Source organism: Cherax quadricarinatus, chromosome 13 (assembly GCF_038502225.1).
Source record: "Cherax quadricarinatus isolate ZL_2023a chromosome 13, ASM3850222v1, whole genome shotgun sequence".
Classification (NCBI taxonomy): Eukaryota; Metazoa; Arthropoda; class Malacostraca; order Decapoda; family Parastacidae; genus Cherax; species Cherax quadricarinatus.
The window spans coordinates 26,684,425-26,704,424 of record NC_091304.1 but is presented as its reverse complement, the minus strand read 5'-3'; the positions used below and the strand labels follow the sequence as shown (position 1 = coordinate 26,704,424).

Here is a 20,000-nt window from a genome sequence, read left to right as displayed (position 1 = left end):
ATCCCTCCCCACCACCATCCATCCACCACCACCATCCCTCCCCACCACCATCCCTCCCCACCACCATCCCTCCCCCACCACCATCCCTCCCCACCACCATCCATCCACCACCACCATCCCTCCCCACCACCACCCCTCCCCACCACCATCCCTCCCCACCACCATCCCTCCCCACCACCACCCCTCCCCACCACCATCCCTCCCCACCACCATCCCTCCCCACCACCAACCCTCCCCACCACCATCCATCCACCACCACCATCCCTCCCCACCACCATCCCTCCCCACCACCATCCCTCCCCACCACCATCCCTCCCCACCACCATCCCTCCCCACCACCATCCCTCCCCACCACCATCCATCCACCACCACCATCCCTCCCCACCACCATCCCTCCCCACCACCATCCCTCCCCACCACCATCCCTCCCCACCACCATCCCTCCCCACCACCATCCCTCCCCACCACCATCCCTCCCCACCACCATCCATCCACCCCCACCATCCCTCCCCACCACCATCCCTCCCCACCACCATCCCTCCCCACCACCATCCCTCCCCACCACCATCCCTCCCCACCACCATCCCTCCCCACCACCATCCCTCCCCACCACCATCCCTCCCCACCACCATCCATCCACCACCACCATCCCTCCCCACCACCATCCCTCCCCACCACCATCCCTCCCCACCACCATCCCTCCCAACCACCATCCCTCCCCACCACCATCCCTCCCCACCACCATCCATCCACCACCACCATCCCTCCCCACCACCATCCCTCCCCACCACCATCCCTCCCCACCACCATCCCTCCCTCACCACTATTTATTTATTTATTTATTTATTTATTTATTTATTTATTTATTTATTTATGTGTTTGCAAACAGTACATTGAGATTATGTATTTACAATAGTGGGTTGCAATACAAAGAGCCTCTATTATGCCTAGGCATTATGGACCAACTTAACATTATTGGCTTACAGTCTACTTAACACTAAGGAGTATATCATAGTTGTACAGTAGGATAGTAATTATTTCATAGTTGTACAGTAGGATAGTAATTATTTCATAGTTGTACAGTAGGATAGTAATTATTTCATAGTTGTACAGTAGGATAGTAATTATTTCATAGTTGTACAGTAGGATAGTAATTATTTCATAGTTGTACAGTAGAATATTAATTATAAGTGAATCTAATTTGTATAAGACAAAAGATATATTCAAATATTCAAAAATGATTTTTGTGAAAACAATGATTCAATTATATTCCTGTCAACATTGGATAAAAGGTTCAAAAGTAATTGTTGAAATTTTGATATGGGAATACATATTGAGTATGTGAGTACTGAGTACTTAGCGTTTAGTCTAGGGTGATTAAGTGGCTTTCGAGAAGAGTCTTAAATTGATTTTCAGACTGGGTTACTTTAATATCTTCTGGTAATGAATTCCATATTTTGGGGCCCTTTATGTGCATAGAGTTTTTACACAGTGTGATATGGACACGAGGTATATCAACAAGAGATCTGTGTCTTGTGTTGTGGTCATGTATCCTGTTTAGGTTGGTGAGAAGTTTGAGTGGAGGGTTTATATTTGCGTGTATTGTTCTGTGTATGTAGTAGACACATGAATAAGTATGGATGTTCTTAATGGTGAGCAGATTTAAACTTTTGAAAATTGGTGGAGTATGCTGGCGGGAGTGGGAATTTGTTATCATTCTTACTGCTGCCTTTTGCTGGGTAATATATTAGAGGTCTTAGGTGACTTAATATTTATGATCCCCATGCACAAATTCCACATGTAAGATAAGGGTATATGAGTGAATGGCACAGTGCCAGGAGAGCTGATTGTGGAACGTAGTACCTTATCTTTGATAGTATGCCTACAGTCTTGGAGATTTTCTTGGTGATTTGTTGTATATTTGTCCGGAACTTAAGGCTACTGTCAAGGTGGATACCTAGGAATTTTCCCTCTGTGAGTCTTGTGACTGATGATCCATTTAGCGTTATGTTAATTGGATCATTTGCAGCTTTGTTTTCAAACTGAATGAAATAGGTTTTATCAGTGTTCAGGGTAAGTTTATTGGTCATCATCCAGGCAGATATTTTCAGCAATTCGGCATTGACTGTGTATATGAGTATGACTGGGTTTGGATGAGAGAAGACGTATATGGGTTTGAGTAGCTGTGATGCATTCGGTAGATCATTGACGTAGATGAGAAAGAGGAGTGGTCCAAGGACGCTTCCTTGTGGGACTCCTACTGTGATTGGTTGGGTGGAAGAGTTTGCACCATTTGCATACACATATTGAATTCTGCTACTAAGGTATGACTTTAGGTAGTTGAGGGAGTGGCCTCTGATACCATAGTGGCTTAATTTTGAGTACAGCAGTTCATGGTCGACTGTATCAAAAGCTTTACGTAAACCAATGAAAATGCCCAGCGGAACTTCTTTCTTTTCGAGTGCGGTATATATTAGCTCTAACATGTGTATGATAGCATCATTTATGCTTTTATTATTCCTGAATCCAAACTGACAAGGGTTTAATATGTTGTGTGAGACGAGGTAGGAATAGATCCGTCTATGAATTAATTTTTCAAAGAATTTAGAGAGCAGTGGTAAATTAGATATTGGTCTATAGTTATTCAAGTCAGCTTGGTCACCTCCTTTATGGATCGGAGTGACCCTCACTATTTTGATGTTTGTTGGGAAGGTAGATGATTCAATGGATTTGTTAAAGAGTGTTCCAATAATTGTTGACAATACTTGAGAAGCTTTTTTGCACATAAAAGCAGGCAAGTTGTTTATGTCTCCTGCCTTGTTTTTAAGGGAGTTGATGATGACCGTAACTTCAGTGGGGTTGGTTGGAGATAGGAATAGCGTATTTGGGTAGGTACCTATGAGGTAGTCTGATGGACGGGTGTTTGTGCTTGGTATTTTGTTCGCTAGATTTTTTCCTATGGTGGAGAAGAAAACAATGAGTCTGTTTGCTGTTTCAGTTGGAGTGAGTAAGAGTTCATCTGATTTTGTTAGTTTGATTGTTTTATTTTTGGATAACTTTTTAGTTCCAAGAATTTCAGAGAGAGTTTTCCAGTTTTTTTTTCATATCACTTTTGATGTTATTTATTATTATTTTTTATTATCACACTGGCCGATTCCCACCAAGGCAGGGTGGCCCGAAAAAGAAAAACTTTCACCATCATTCACTCCATCACTGTCTTGCCAGAAGGGTGCTTTACACTACAGTTTTTAAACTGCAACATTAACACCCCTCCTTCAGAGTGCAGGCACTGTACTTCCCATCTCCAGGACTCAAGTCCGGCCTGCCGGTTTCTCTGAACCCCTTCATAAATGTTACTTTGCTCACACTCCAACAGCACGTCAAGTATTAAAAAACATTTGTCTCCATTCACTCCTATCAAACACGCTCACGCATGCCTGCTGGAAGTCCAAGCCCCTCGCACACAAAACCTCCTTTACCCCCTCCCTCCAACCTTTCCTAGGCCGACCCCTACCCCGCCTTCCTTCCACTACAGACTGATACACTCTTGAAGTCATTCTGTTTCGCTCCATTCTCTCTACATGTCCGAACCACCTCAACAACCCTTCCTCAGCCCTCTGGACAACAGTTTTGGTAATCCTGCACCTCCTCCTAACTTCCAAACTACGAATTCTCTGCATTATATTCACACCACACATTGCCCTCAGACATGACATATCCACTGCCTCCAGCCTTCTCCTCGCTGCAACATTCATCACCCATGCTTCACACCCATATAAGAGCGTTGGTAAAACTATACTCTCATACATTCCCCTCTTTGCTTCCAAGGACAAAGTTCTTTGTCTCCACAGACTCCTAAGTGCACCACTCACCCTTTTCCCCTCATCAATTCTATGATTCACCTCATCTTTCACAGACCCATCCGCTGACACGTCCACTCCCAAATATCTGAATACATTCACCTCTTCCATACTCTCTCCCTCCAATCTGATATCCAATCTTTCAACACCTAATCTTTTTGTTATCCTCATAACCTTACTCTTTCCTGTATTCACTTTCAATTTTCTTCTTTTGCACACCCTACCAAATTCATCACCAATCTCTGCAACTTCTCTTCAGAATCTCCCAAGAGCACAGTGTCATCAGCAAAGAGCAACTGTGACAACTCCCACTTTATGTGTGATTCTTTATCTTTTAACTCCACGCCTCTTGCCAAGACTCTCGCATTTACTTCTCTTACAACCCCATCTATAAATATATTAAACAACCACGGTGACATCACACATCCTTGTCTAAGGCCTACTTTTACTGGGAAATAATTTCCCTCTTTCCTACATACTCTAACTTGAGCCTCACTATCCTCGTAAAAACTCTTCACTGCTTTCAGTAACCTACCTCCTACACCATACACCTGCAACATGTGAGACATTGCCCCCCTATCCACCCTGTCATACGCCTTTTCCAAATCCATAAATGCCACAAAGACCTCTTTAGCCTTATCTAAATACTGTTCACTTATATGTTTGAACATCAAAATGGTATACAATACCGACAGGTTGGTAGGTAAGACACATAGGCAACAGTTAGACTGAAGAAGCCTACTGTGTAGACGAAACGTTTCGGAATAAAGTTGCCTAACTGTTGCCTATGTGTCTTACCTACCAACTTATATGTTTCACTGTAAACACCTGGTCCACACACCCCCTACCTTTCCTAAAGCCTCCTTGTTCATCTGCTATCCTATTCTCCGTCTTACTCTTAATTCTTTCAATAATAACTCTACGATACACTTTACCAGGTATACTCAACAGACTTATCCCCCTATAATTTTTGCACTCTCTTTTATCCCCTTTGCCTTTATACAAAGGAACTATGCATGCTCTCTGCAAATCCCTAGGTACCTTACCCTCTTCCATACATTTATTAAATAATTGCACAAACCACTCCAAAACTATATCCCCACCTGCTTTTAACATTTCTATCTTTATCCCATCAATCCCGGCTGCTTAACCCCCTTTCATTTTACCTACTGCCTCACGAACTTCCCCCACACTCACAACTGGCTCTTCCTCACTCCTACAAGATGTTATTCCTCCTTGCCCTATACACGAAATCACAGCTTCCTTATCTTCATCAACATTTAACAATTCCTCAAATATTCCCTCCATCTTCCCAATACCTCTAACTCTCCATTTAATAACTCTCCTCTCCTATTTTTAACTGACAGATCCATTTGTTCTCTAGGCTTTCTTAACTTGTTAATCTCACTCCAAAACTTTTTCTTATTTTCAACAAAATTTGTTGATAACATCTCACCCACACTCTCATTTGTTCTCTTTTTACATTGCTTCACCACTCTCTTAACCTCTCTCTTTTTCTCCATATACTCTTCCCTCCTTGCATCACTTCTACTTTGTAAAAACTTCTCATATGCTAACTTTTTCTCCCTTACTACTCTGTTCACATCATCATTCCACCAATCGCTCCTCTTCCCTCCCGCACCCACTTTCCTGTAACCACAAACTTCTGCTGAACACTCTAACACTACATTTTTAAACCTACCCCATACCTCTTCGACCCCATTGCCTATGCTCTCATTAGCCCATCTATCCTCCAATAGCTGTTTATATCTTACCCTAACTGGCTCCTCTTTTAGTTTATAAACCTTCACCTCTCTCTTCCCTGATGCTTCTAATCTCCTTGTATCCCATCTACCTTTTACTCTCAGTGTAGCTACAACTAGAAAGTGATCTGATATATCTGTGGCCCCTCTATAAACATGTACATCCTGAAGTCTACTCAACAGTCTTTTATCTACCAATACATAATCCAACAAACTACTGTCATTTCGCCCTACATCATATCTTGTATATTTATTTATCCTCTTTTTCTTAAAATATGTATTACCTATAACTAAACCCCTTTCTATACAAAGTTCAATCAAAGGGCTCCCATTATCATTTACACCTGGCACCCCAAACTTACCTACCACACCCTCTCTAAAAGTTTCTCCTACTTTAGCATTCAGGTCCCCTACCACAATTACTCTCTCACTTGGTTCAAAGGTTCCTATACATTCACTTAACATCTCCCAAAATCTCTCTCTCTCCTCTACATTCCTCTCTTCTCCAGGTGCATAGACGCTTATTATGACCCACTTCTCGCATCCAACCTTTACTTTAATCCACATAATTCTTGAATTTACACATTCATATTCTCTTTTCTCCTTCTATAACTGATCATTCAACATTACTGCTACCCCTTCCTTTGCTCTAACTCTCTCAGATACTCCAGATTTAATCCCATTTATTTCCCCCCACCGAAACTCCCCTACCCCCTTCAGCTTTGTTTCGCTTAGGGCCAGGACATCCAACTTCTTTTCATTCATAACACCAGCAATCATCTGCTTCTTTTGATGTTATGGAACCTATTTTCATAATACAATTTTTTAGATCTTCTTATCAGGCTGGTAAGAGCTGATGAGTAACTTTTTGACTTTTCTCTAGTTATTTGACCCATTCTATACTGTTTTTCATATTTGTGCTTTGTGTTAATGGATTTGAGGATGCTGGGTGTTAGCCAGGGATTATTCAGTCTCTTTGTTGTGATGTGTTTAGTTTTTGGGGACAATGTTTGTTGTAGAGGTAATGGGCTGTTTTTTTTTTATATAAAATTATTTATACATTCATTTATATCTATATATGTTTCAAGTTCATTTTGCCAATCGATGTTATTCATAGCTGCTATATAGTTGTTAACTGCTGTCTCGTTATGTAGTCTGAAGGTAACTTTAGTGATGTCTTGTGGCAGTTTGTCCAGATTAGTTATGAGAAAGGTTGGGTAGTGGTCTGTAGTGTTGTCTGTGATGATGCCTGATTTTGAAGGGGATATGGTGTTAGTCCTCCCCACCACCATTCCTCCCCACCACGATTCCTCTCCACCGCCATCCTTCCCCAGCACCATCCCTCCCCAGCACCATTCCTACCCACCACCATCCCTCCCTCACCACCATCCCTCCCAGTTCCTTACCAAAACCATCCATACCCACCACTATTCCTCCCCCACAACCACCCCTCTCCCCACCGCCACCACCATCCCTCCCCACCACTATCCATCCCCACCACCATTCCTCCCCACCACCATCCATCCACCACCATCCATCCACTACCACCATCCATCCACTACCACCATCTCTCACCACCATCCATCCACTACCACCATCTCTCTCACCACAATCCCTCCCAGTTCCTTCCCACAACCATTCATCTCCCACCACAATTTCTCCCCCACCACCACCCTTCTCCCCACAACCATCCCTCCTCACCACCATCCCTCCCTCACAACCATCTCTAGCAGTTCCTCCCCACAATCATTTATCCCTCACCACCATCCCTCTCCCCACCACCAACACCATCAATTCCCCACCACCATTCCTCCCCAACCACAATCCCTCCCACCACCATCCCTCCCCACCACCATCCCTCCCCACCATTCTTCTCCACCACCATCCTTCCCCACCACCATCCTTCCCAGTTCCTCCCCACCGCCATCCATCCCCCACCAAGATGACGCCCCCACCATCATTACTCCCCACCAACATCTCTCTCCACCACTATTCCTCCCTCACCACCATCCCTCCCATAACCATTCCTCCCCACCACCATCCCTCCCCACAACCATCCCTCCCCACCACCATTCCTCCCCACCACAATTACTTCCCTCTACCATTCCTACCCACTACCATTCCTCCCCACTATCATCCCTCCCACCACCATTACTCCCCACCACCATCCCTCCCCACTACCATTCCTCCCCACCACCATCCCTCCCCACCACCATTCCTCCCCGCCACCATTCCTCCCCACCACCATCACTTCCACTACCATTCCTCCCCACTATCACTCCTCCCCACTACCATTCCTCCTCACTACCATTCCTCCCCACTACCATCCCTCCCCGCCACCATTCCTCCCCACCACCATCCCTCCAACTACCATTCCTCCCCACTACCATCCTTCCTCGCCACCATTCCTCCCCGCCACCATCCCTACCCACCACCATCCCTCCACACCACCATTCCTCCCCACAACCATTCCTCCCCACCACCATTACTTCCCACTACCATTCCTCCCCATCCCTCCCCGCCACCATTCCTAACCACCACCATCCCTCTCACCACCATCCCTCACCACCACCATTCCTCCCCACCACTATTACTTCCCACTACCATTCCTCCCCACCACCATCCCTCCCCACCACCATTATTTACCACTACCATTCCTCCCCACCACCATCCCTCCCACCATCATCCCTCCCACCACCATCCCTACTCATCACCATCTCTCCCCACCACCATTCCTCCCCACCACCATCCCACCCCACCGCCATCCCTCCCCACCACCATTCCTCCCCACCACCATTTCTCCCCACCACCATCCCTCCCCACCACCATCCCTCCCCACCACCATCCCTCCCCATCACCATTCCTCCCCACCACTATTCCTCCCCACCACCATTCCTCCCCACCACCATTCCTCCACACCACCATTCCTCCCCACCACCATTCCTCCCCACCATCATTTCTCCCCAACACCATCCCTCCCCACCACTATTCCTCCACACCACCATCCCTCCCCACCACCATTCATCCACACCACCCTCCCACCCCACCACCATTCCTCCCCACCACCATTCCTCCACACCACCATTCCTCCACACCATTCCTCCCCACCACCATTCCTCCACACCACCATCCCTCCCCACCACCATTCCTCCACACCACCATTCCTCCCCATCACGATTCCTCCCCACAACCATTCCTCCACACCACCATTCCTCCCACCACCATTCCTCCCCACCACCATTCCTCCCCACCACCATTCCTCCCCACCACCATTCCTCCACACCACCATTCCTCCCCACCACCATTCCTCCCCACCACCGTTCCTCCCCACCACCATCCCTCCCCGCCACCATCCCTCCCCACCACCATTCCTCCCCACCATCATCCCTCCCCACCACCATCCCTCCCCACCAACATTCCTCCACACTACCATCCCTCCCCACCACCATTCTTCCACACCACCATCCCTCCCCACCAACATTCCTCCACACCACCATACCTCCACACCACCATCCCTCCCCGCCACAATTCCTCCCCACCACCATTCCTCCACACCACCATTCCTCCACACCATTCCTCCCCACCACCATTCCTCCACACCACCATCCCTCCCCACCACCATTCCTCCACACCACCATTCCTCCCCATCACGATTCCTCTCCACAACCATTCCTCCCCACCACCATTCCTCCACACCACCATTCCTCCCACCACCATTCCTCCACACCACCATTCCTCCCACCACCATTCCTCCCCAACACCATTATTTCCCACTACCATTCCTCCCCCCATCCCTCCCCGCCACCATTCCTAACCACCACCATTCCTCCACACCACCATCCCTCCCCGCCACAATTCCTCCCCACCACCATCCCTCCCCACCACCATTCCTCCCCACCACCATCCCTCCCCACCACCATCCTTCCCCACCACCATCCTTCCCCACCACCATCCTTCCCCACCACCATCCTTCCCCACCACCATCATTCCCCACCACCATTCCTCCCCACCACCATTCCTCCCCACCACCATTCCTCCCCACCACCATTTCTCCCCACCACCATTCCTCCCTACCACCATTCCTCCCCACCACCATTCCTCCACACCACCATTCCTCCACACCACTATTCCTCCCCACCACCATCCCTTCCCACCACCATCCTCCCCACAACCATTCCTCCCCACCACCATTCCTCCCCACCACCATTCCTCCCCACCACCATTCCTCCCACCACCATCCCTCCCCACCACCATTCCTCCCCACCACCATTCCTTTCAACCACCCTTCCTCCGCACCACCATTCCTCCCCACCACCATTCCTCCCCACAACTATCCCTCCCCATCACCATTCCTCCCCAAAACCAATCCTCCCCACCACCATCGCTCCCCACCAACATCCCTCCCCACCACCATTCCTCTCCACCACCATCCCTCCCTACCACCATTCCTCCCCACCACCATTCCTCCCCACCACTTCTCCCCACCACCATTCCACCCCACCACCATTCCTCCCCACCACCATTCCTTCCTACTACCATTCCTCCCCACCACCATTCCTTCCCCCTCCGCACCCCCTCACAGGTACACTCTGAAACAGATACAAACTGACATACTAATATTCAGTCATAGGTAAACCACTGTCCACGTAATGTAAACAACAGGTAAACCAATGTTCACGTTAGGTAAAGCACAGGTAAACCAATGTTCACTTAATTTAAACCACAGGTATACCACTGTCCACGTAAGCTAAACCACAAGTAAACCACTCTCCACTTAAGGTAAACCACAAGTAAGCCACTCTCCACTTAAGGTAAACCACAAGTAAACCACTCTCCACTTAAGGTAAACCACAAGTAAGCCACTCTCCACTTAAGGTAAACCACAAGTAAGCCACTCTCCACTTAAGGTAAACCACAAGTAAACCACTCTCCACTTAAGGTAAACCACAAGTAAACCACTCTCCACTTAAGGTAAACCACAAGTAAACCACTCTCCACTTAAGGTAAACCACAAGTAAACCACTCTCCACTTAAGGTAAACCACAAGTAAGCCACTCTCCACTTAAGGTAAACCACAAGTAAGCCACTCTCCACTTAAGGTAAACCACAAGTAAACCACTCTCCACTTAAGGTAAACCACAAGTAAACCACTCTCCACTTAAGGTAAACCACAGGTATACCACTGTCCACTTAAGGTAAACCACAGGTATACCACTAGTATCCCTGGACTCACCTTTGGACTCCTTCTTGGACTCGAAGAAGCCAGTAGTGAGGGCCTTCCTCTTGAGTAAGTACGGTCGCCGCTTCTTGTGGGTTGCTGCACTCGTGGGCTCTGAGGACACAACATCATGGGTCATGGGTTGTGGTAGGAATACACCATCATGGGTTGTGACAGGAGCATACCAACATGGGTCATGGGTAGTGGGAGGAATACACCATAATGGATTATGGGTTGTTTCAGTAACTCAACATCATGGGTCATGGGTTGTGGTAGGAACACACCATCATGGGTTGTGGCAAGAACGCCCTATCATGGCTCATGCGTTGTGGCAAGAATATACCGTCATGGGATATGGGTTGTAGCAAGACACGCTATCGTGGGTCATAGGCTATGGCAAAAACATACAATTATGGGTCATGGGTAGTGGGAGGAATACACCATAATGGATTATGGATTGTTTCAGTAACTCACCATCATGGGTCATGGGTTATGTTATCACACCATCATGGGTCATGGCCTATGTTATCACACCATCATGGGTCATGGGTTATATTATCACACCATCATGTGTCATGGGTTATATTATCACACCATCATGGGTCATGGGTTATATTATCACACCATCATGGGTCATGGGTTATATTATCACACCATCATGGGTCATGGGTTATATTATCACACCATCATGGGTCATGGGTTATATTATCACACCATCATGGGTCATGGGTTATATTATCACACCATCATGGGTCATGGGTTATATTATCACACCATCATGGGTCATGGGTTATATTATCACACCATCAAGGTAGAAAACAACCATCCAGGGAGGTACTACCATCCTGTGGTAGAAGGTTGGTAGACAACAACCACCCAGGGAGGTACTACCATCCTGTGGTAGAAGGTTGGTAGACAACAACCACCCAGGAAGGTACTACCATCCTGTGGTAGAAGGTTGGTAGACAACAACCACCCAGGGAGGTACTACCATCCTGTGGCAGAAGGTTGGTAGACAACAACCACCCAGGAAGGTACTACCATCATGTGGTAGAAGGTTGGTAGACAACAACCACCCAGGAAGGTACTACCATCCTGTGGTAGCAGGTTGGTAGACAACACCCACCCAGGAAGGTACTACCATCCTGTGGTAGAAGGTTGGTAGACAACAACCACCCAGGGAGGTACTACCATCCTGTGGTAGAAGGTTGGTAGACAACAACCACCCAGGGAGGTACTACCATCCTGTGGTAGAAGGTTGGTAGAAAACAATCATCCAGGGAGGTACTACCATCCTGTGGTAGAAGGTTTGTAGACAACAACCACCAAGGGAGGTACTACCATCCTGTGGCAGAAGGTTGGTAGACAACAACCATCCAGGGAGGTACTACCATCCTGTGGTAGAAGGTTGGTAGACAACAACCACCCAGGAAGGTACTACCATCCTGTGGTAGAAGGTTGGTAGACAACAACCACCCAGGAAGGTACTACCATCCTGAGGTAGAAGGTTGGTAGAGAACAACCACCCAGGAAGGTACTACCATCCTGTGGTAGAAGGTTGGTAGACAACAACGACCCAGGGAGGTACTACCATCCTGTGGTAGAAGGTTGGTAGACAACCACCCAGGAAGGTACTACAATCCTGTGGTAGAAGGTTGGTAGACAACAACCACCCAGGAAGGTACTACCATCCTGTGGTAGAAGGTTGGTAGACAACAACGACCCAGGGAGGTACTACCATACTGTGGTAGAAGGTTGGTAGACAACCACCCAGGAAGGTACTACCATCCAGTGGTAGAAGGTTGGTAGACAACAACCACCCAGGGAGATACTACCATACTGTGGTAGAAGGTTCGTAGACAACAACCACCCAGGGAGGTACTACCATACTGTGGTAGAAGGTTGGTAGACAACAACCACCCAGGAAGGTACTACCATCCTGTGGTAGCAGGTTGGTAGACAACAACCACCCAGGAAGGTACTACCATCCTGTGGTAGAAGGTTGGTAGACAACAACCACCCAGGGAGGTACTTCCATCCTGTGGTAGAAGGTTGGTAGACAACAACCACCCAGGGAGGTACTACCGTCCTGTAGTAGTAGGTTTGTAGACAACAACCACCCAAGGAGGTACTACCGTCCTGTGGTAGTATGTTGGTATAGAACAACCACCCAGGGAGGCAATACCATTCTGTGGTAGTGGGTCGGTACACAACAACCACCCTGGGAGGTACTGCCGTCTTGTGGTAGTAAGTTGGTAGACAACAACCACCCAGGGATGTACTACCATCCTGTGGTAGTAGGTTGGTAGACAACAACCACCCAGGGAGGTACTACCATCCTGTGGTAGAAGGTTGGTAGACAACAACCACCCAGGGAGGTACTACCATCCTGTGGTAGTAGGTTGGTAGACAACAACCACCCAGGGAGGTACTACCATCCTGTGGTAGTAGGTTGGTAGACAACAACCACCCAGGGAGGTACTACCATCCTGTGGTAGAAGGTTGGTAGACAACAACCACCCAGGGAGGTACTACCATCCTATGGTAGAAGGTTGGTAGACAACAACCACCCAGGAAGGTACTACCATCCTGTGGTAGAAGGTTGGTAGACAACAACGACCCAGGGAGGTACTACCATCCTGTGGTAGAAGGTTGGTAGACAACCACCCAGGGAGGTACTACCATCCTGTGGTAGAAGGTTGGTAGACAACAACCACCCAGGGAGGTACTACCATCCTGTGGTAGAAGGTTGGTAGACAACAACCACCCAGGAAGGTACTACCATCCTGTGGTAGAAGGTTGGTAGACAACAACGACCCAGGGAGGTACTACCATCCTGTGGTAGAAGGTTGGTAGACAACCACCCAGGGAGGTACTACCATCCTGTGGTAGAAGGTTGGTAGACAACAACCACCCAGGGAGGTACTACCATCCTGTGGTAGAAGGTTGGTAGACAACAACCACCCAGGAAGGTACTACCATCCTGTGGTAGAAGGTTGGTAGACAACAACCACCCAGGGAGATACTACCATCCTGTGGTAGAAGGTTGGTAGACAACAACCACCCAGGAAGGTACTACCATCCTGTGGTAGACGGTTGGTAGACAACAACCACCCAGGGAGGTACTACCATCCTGTGGTAGAAGGTTGGTAGACAACAACCACCCAGGAAGGTACTACCATCCTGTGGTAGAAGGTTGGTAGACAACAACCACCCAGGGAGATACTACCATACTGTGGTAGAAGGTTGGTAAACAACAACCACCCAGGGAGGTACTACCATGCTGTGGTAGAAGGTTGGTAGACAACAACCACCCAGGAAGGTACTACCATCCTGTGGTAGCAGGTTGGTAGACAACAACCACCCAGGAAGGTACTACCATCCTGTGGTAGAAGGTTGGTAGACAACAACCACCCAGGGAGGTACTTCCATCCTGTGGTAGAAGGTTGGTAGACAACACCCACCCAGGAAGGTACTACCATCCTGTGGTAGAAGGTTGGTAGACAACAACCACCCAGGGAGGTACTACCATCCTGTGGTAGAAGGTTGGTAGACAACAACCACCCAGGGAGGTACTACCATACTGTGGTAGAAGGTTGGTAGACAACCACCCAGGAAGGTACTACCATCCTGTCGTAGCAGGTTGGTAGACAACAACCACCCAGGAAGGTACTACCATCATGTGGTAGAAGGTTGGTAGACAACAACCACCCAGGAAGGTACTACCATCCTGTGGTAGAAGGTTGGTAGACAACAACCACCCAGGAAGGTACTACCATCCTGTGGTAGAAGGTTGGTAGACAACAACCACCCAGGGAGGTACTTCCATCCTGTGGTAGAAGGTTGGTAGACAACACCCACCCAGGAAGGTACTACCATCCTGTGGTAGAAGGTTGGTAGACAACAACCACCCAGGGAGGTACTACCATCCTGTGGAAGAAGGTTGGTAGACAACAACCACCCAGGGAGGTACTACCATACTGTGGTAGAAGGTTGGTAGACAACCACCCAGGAAGGTACTACCATCCTGTGGTAGCAGGTTGGTCGACAACAACCACCCAGGAAGGTACTACCATCCTGTGGTAGAAGGTTGGTAGACAACAACCACCCAGGAAGGTACTGCCATACTGTGGTAGAAGGTTGGTAGACAACAACCATCCAGGGAGGTACTACCATCCTGTGGTAGAAGGTTGGTAGACAACAACCACCCAGGAAGGTACTACCATACTGTGGTAGAAGGTTGGTAGACAACCACCCAGGAAGGTACTACCATCCTGTGGTAGAAGGTTGGTAGACAACAACCACCCAGGGAGGTACTACCATCCTGTGGTAGAAAGTTGGTAGACAACAACCACCCAGGGAGGTACTACCATCCTGTGGTAGAAGGTTGGTAGACAACAACCACCCAGGGAGGTACTACCATCCTGTGGTAGAAGGTTGGTAGACAAGAACCACCCAGGAAGGTACTACCATCCTGTGGTAGAAGGTTGGTAGACAACAACCACCCAGGGAGGTACTACCATACTGTGGTAGAAAGTTGGTAGACAACAACCACCCATTGAGGTACTACCATCCTGTGGTAGAAGGTTGGTAGACAACAACCAACCACGGAGGTACTACCATCCTGTGGTAGAAGGTTGGTAGACAACAACCACCCAGGAAGGTACTACCATCCTGTGGTAGAAGGTTGGTAGACAACAACCACCCAGGGAGGTACTACCATCCTGTGGTAGTAGGTTGGTAGACAACAACCACCCAGGAAGGTACTACCATCCTGTGGTAGAAGGTTGGTAGTCAACAACCACCCAGGGAGGTACTACCATCTTGTGGTATAAGGTTGGCAGACAACAACCACCCAGGAAGGTACTACCATACTGTGGTAGAAGGTTGTTAGACAACAACCACCAAGGGAGGTACTACCATCCTGTGGTAGAAGGTTGGTAGACAACAACCACCCAGGAAGGTACTACCATCCTGTTGTAGAAGGTTGGTAGACAACAACCACCCAGGGAGGTACTACCATCCTTTGGTAGAAGGTTGGTAGACAACAACCACCCAGGGAGGTACTACCATCCAGTGGTAGAAGGTTGGTAGACAACAACCACCCAGGGAGGTACTACCATCCTTTGGTAGAAGGTTGGTAGACAACAACCACCCAGGGAGGTACTACCATACTGTGGTAGAAAGTTGGTAGACAACAACCACCCATTGAGGCACTACCATCCTGTGGTAGAAGGTTGGTAGACAACAACCAACCACGGAGGTACTACCATCCTGTGGTAGAAGGTTGGTAGACAACAACCACCCAGGAAGGTACTACCATCCTGTGGTAGAAGGTTGGTAGACAACAACCACCCAGGGAGGTACTACCATCCTGTGGTAGTAGGTTGGTAGACAACAACCACCCAGGAAGGTACTACCATCCTGTGGTAGAAGGTTGGTAGTCAACAACCACCCAGGGAGGTACTACCATCTTGTGGTATAAGGTTGGCAGACAACAACCACCCAGGAAGGTACTACCATACTGTGGTAGAAGGTTGTTAGACAACAACCACCAAGGGAGGTACTACCATCCTGTGGTAGAAGGTTGGTAGACAACAACCACCCAGGAAGGTACTACCATCCTGTTGTAGAAGGTTGGTAGACAACAACCACCCAGGGAGGTACTACCATCCTTTGGTAGAAGGTTGGTAGACAACAACCACCCAGGGAGGTACTACCATCCAGTGGTAGAAGGTTGGTAGACAACAACCACCCAGGGAGGTACTACCATCCTTTGGTAGAAGGTTGGTAGACAACAACCACCCAGGGAGGTACTACCATACTGTGGTAGAAGGTTGGTAGACAACAACCACCCAGGGAGGTACTATCATTCTCTGGTAGAAGGTTGGTAGACAACAACCACCCAGGAAGGTACTACCATCCTTTGGTAGAAGGTTGGTAGACAACAACCACCCAGGGAGGCACTACCATCCTGTGGTAGAAGGTTGGTAGACAACAACCACCCAGGAAGGTACTACCATCCTGTGGTAGAAGGTTGGTAGAGAAAAACCACCCAGGGAGGTACTATCATTCTCTGGTAGAAGGTTGGTAGACAACAACCACCCAGGAAGGTACTACCATCCTGTGGTAGAAGGTTGGTAGACAAGAACCACCCAGGGAGGTACTACCATCCTGTGGTAGATGGTTGGTAGACAACAACCAGCCAGGGAGGTACTACCATCCTGTGGTAGAAGGTTGGTAGACAACAACCACCCAGGGAGGTACTACCATTCTGTGGTAGAAGGTTGGTAGACAACAACCACCCAGGGAGGTACTACCATACTGTGGTAGAAGGTTGGTAGACAACAACCACCCAGGAAGGTACTACCATCCTGTGGTAGAAGGTTGGTAGACAACAACCACCCAGGGAGGTACTACCATACTGTGGTAGAAGGTTGGTAGACAACAACCACCCAGGGAGGTACTACCATCCTGTGGTAGCAGGTTGGTAGACAACAACCACCCAGGGAGGTACTACCATCCTGTGGTAGCAGGTTGGTAGACAACAACCACCCAGGAAGGTACTACCATCCTGTGGTAGGAGGCTGGTAGAAAACAACCATCCAGGAAGGTACTACCATCCTGTGGTAGCAGGTTGGTAGACAACAACCACCCAGGGAGGTACTACCATCCTGTGGTAGCAGGTTGGTAGACAATAACCACCCAGGAAGGTACTACCATCCTGTGGTAGCAGGTTGGTAGACAACAACCACCCAGGGAGGTACTACCATCCTGTGGTAGCAGGTTGGTAGACAACCACCCAGGGAGGTACTACCATCCTGTGGTAGCAGGTTGGTAGACAACCACCCAGGAAGGTACTACCATCCTGTGGTAGCAGGTTGGTAGACAACAACCACCCAGGAAGGTACTACCAACCTGTGGTAGTAAGTTGGTAGACAACAACCACCCAGGAAGGTACTACCATCCTGTGGTGGCAGGTTGGTAGACAACAACCACCCAGGAAGGTACTACCACCCTGTGGTAGCAGGTTGGTAGACAACAACCACCCAGGAAGGTACTACCACCCTGTGGTAGCAGGTTGGCAGACAACAACCACCCAGGAAGGTACTACCACCCTGTGGTAGCAGGTTGGTAGACAACAACCACCCAGGGAGGTACTACCATCCTGTGGTAGCAGGTTGGTAGACAACAACCACCCAGGAAGGTACTACCACCCTGTGGTAGCAGGTTGGTAGACAACAACCACCCAGGAAGGTACTACCATCCTGTGGTAGCAGGTTGGTAGACAACAACCACCCAGGAAGGTACTACCATCTTGTGGTAGTAAGTTGGTAGACAACAAGCACCCAGGAAGGTACAACCATCCTGTGGTAGCAGGTTGGTAGACAACAACCACCCAGGAAGGTACTACCATCTTGTGGTAGCAGGTTGGTAGACAACAAGCACCCAGGAAGGTACTACCATCCTGTGGTAGCAGGTTGGTAGACAACCACCCAGGAAGGTACTACCATCCTGTGGTAGTAAGTTGGTAGACAACAAGCACCCAGGAAGGTACTACCATCCTGTGGTAGTAGGTTGGTAGACAACAACCACCCAGGAAGGTACTTCCATCCTGTGGTAGCAGGTTGGTAGACAACAGCCACCCAGGAAGGTACTACCATCCTGTGGTAGCAGGTTGGTAGACAACAACCAGACAGGGAGGTATTACCGTCCTGTGGTAACAGGTTGGTAGACAACAACCAGACAGGGAGGTATTACCGTTCTGTGGTAGCAGGTTGGTAGACAACAACCACCCAGGGAGGTATTACCGTTATGTGGTAGCAGGTTGGTAGACAACAACCAGACAGGGAGGTATTACCATCCTGTGGTAGCAGGTTGGTAGACAACAACCAGACAGGGAGGTATTACCGTCCTGTGGTAGCAGGTTGGTAGACAACAACCAGACAGGGAGGTATTACCGTCCTGTGGTAGCAGGTTGGTAGACAACAACCAGTCAGGGAGGTATTACTGTCCTGTGGTAGCAGGTTGGTAGACAACAACCAGACAGAGAGGTATTACCGTTCTGTGGTAGCAGATTGGTAGACAACAACCAGACAGGGAGGTATTACCGTCCTGTGGTAGCAGGTTGGTAGACAACAACCAGACATTGAGGTATTACCGTCCTGTGGTAGCAGGTTGGTAGACAACAACCACCCAGGGAGGTTCTACCGTCCTGTGATAGCAGGTTAGTAGACAGCAACCACCCAGGGAGGTACTACCGTCCAGTGGTAGCAGGTTGGTTGACAGCAACCACCCAGGGAAGTACTACCGTCCTGTGGTAGTAAGTTGAAAGACAACCACCCAGGGAGGTACTACCGTCCTGTGGTAGCAGGATGGTAGACAACACCCACCCAGGAAGGTACTACCGTCCTGTGGTAGCAGGATGGTAGACAACACCCACCCAGGGAGGTACTACCGTCCTGTGGTAGAAGGTTGGTAGACAACACCCACCCATGGAGATACTACCGTCCTGTATTAACAGGTTGGTAGACAACACCCACCCAGGGAGGTACTACCGTCTTGTGGTAGGAAGTTAGTAGACAACAACCACCCAGGGAGGTACTACCGTCCTGTGGTAGAAGGTTGGTAGACAGCACCCACCCAGGGAGGTACTACCGTCTTGTGGTAGCAGGCTGGTAGACAGCAACCACTCAGGGAAATACTACCGTCCTGTGGTAGCAGGATGGTAGACAACAACCACCCAAGAATGTACTACCGTCCTGTGGTAGTAGGTTGGTAGACAACAACCACTCAGGGAGGTACTACCGTCCTGCCAAGTGAGTGTAAAACGGAAGCCTGTAATTGTTTTACATGATGGTAGAATTTCTGGTGTCTTTTCTCTGTCTCATAAACATGGAAGACTTCAGGTACGTCTTGCTACTTCTACTGACACTTAGGTCACACTACACATACATGTACACCCATATATATACACACCCTTCTGGGTTTTCATCTATTTACTTGCTAGTTTCTGTTCTTGTTTATTTCCTCTTATCTCCATGGAGAAGTGGAACAGATTTCTTCCTCCGTAAGCCATGCGTGTTGCAAGAGTCGACTAAAATACCAGGAGCAAGGGCTAGTAACCCCTACTCCTGTTTACATTACCAAAGTTAAAAA

At 48.6% G+C, this 20,000-nt stretch overlaps 1 protein-coding gene across 1 annotated transcript in view; it reads right to left on the bottom strand.

Moving 5' to 3' along the window:
• Nucleotides 1-10,955, bottom strand: part of RhoGAP102A (Rho GTPase activating protein at 102A) — a gene marked incomplete at its 5' end in the record, with an annotated part of 146,625 nt that extends 135,670 nt beyond the window's left edge. Inside the window, 1 exon segment of the mRNA XM_053776684.2 lies at nt 10,857-10,955. Coding sequence (XP_053632659.2) covers nt 10,857-10,955 — 99 coding nt within the window.
• Between the last annotated feature and the right edge of the window lie 9,045 nt (nt 10,956-20,000).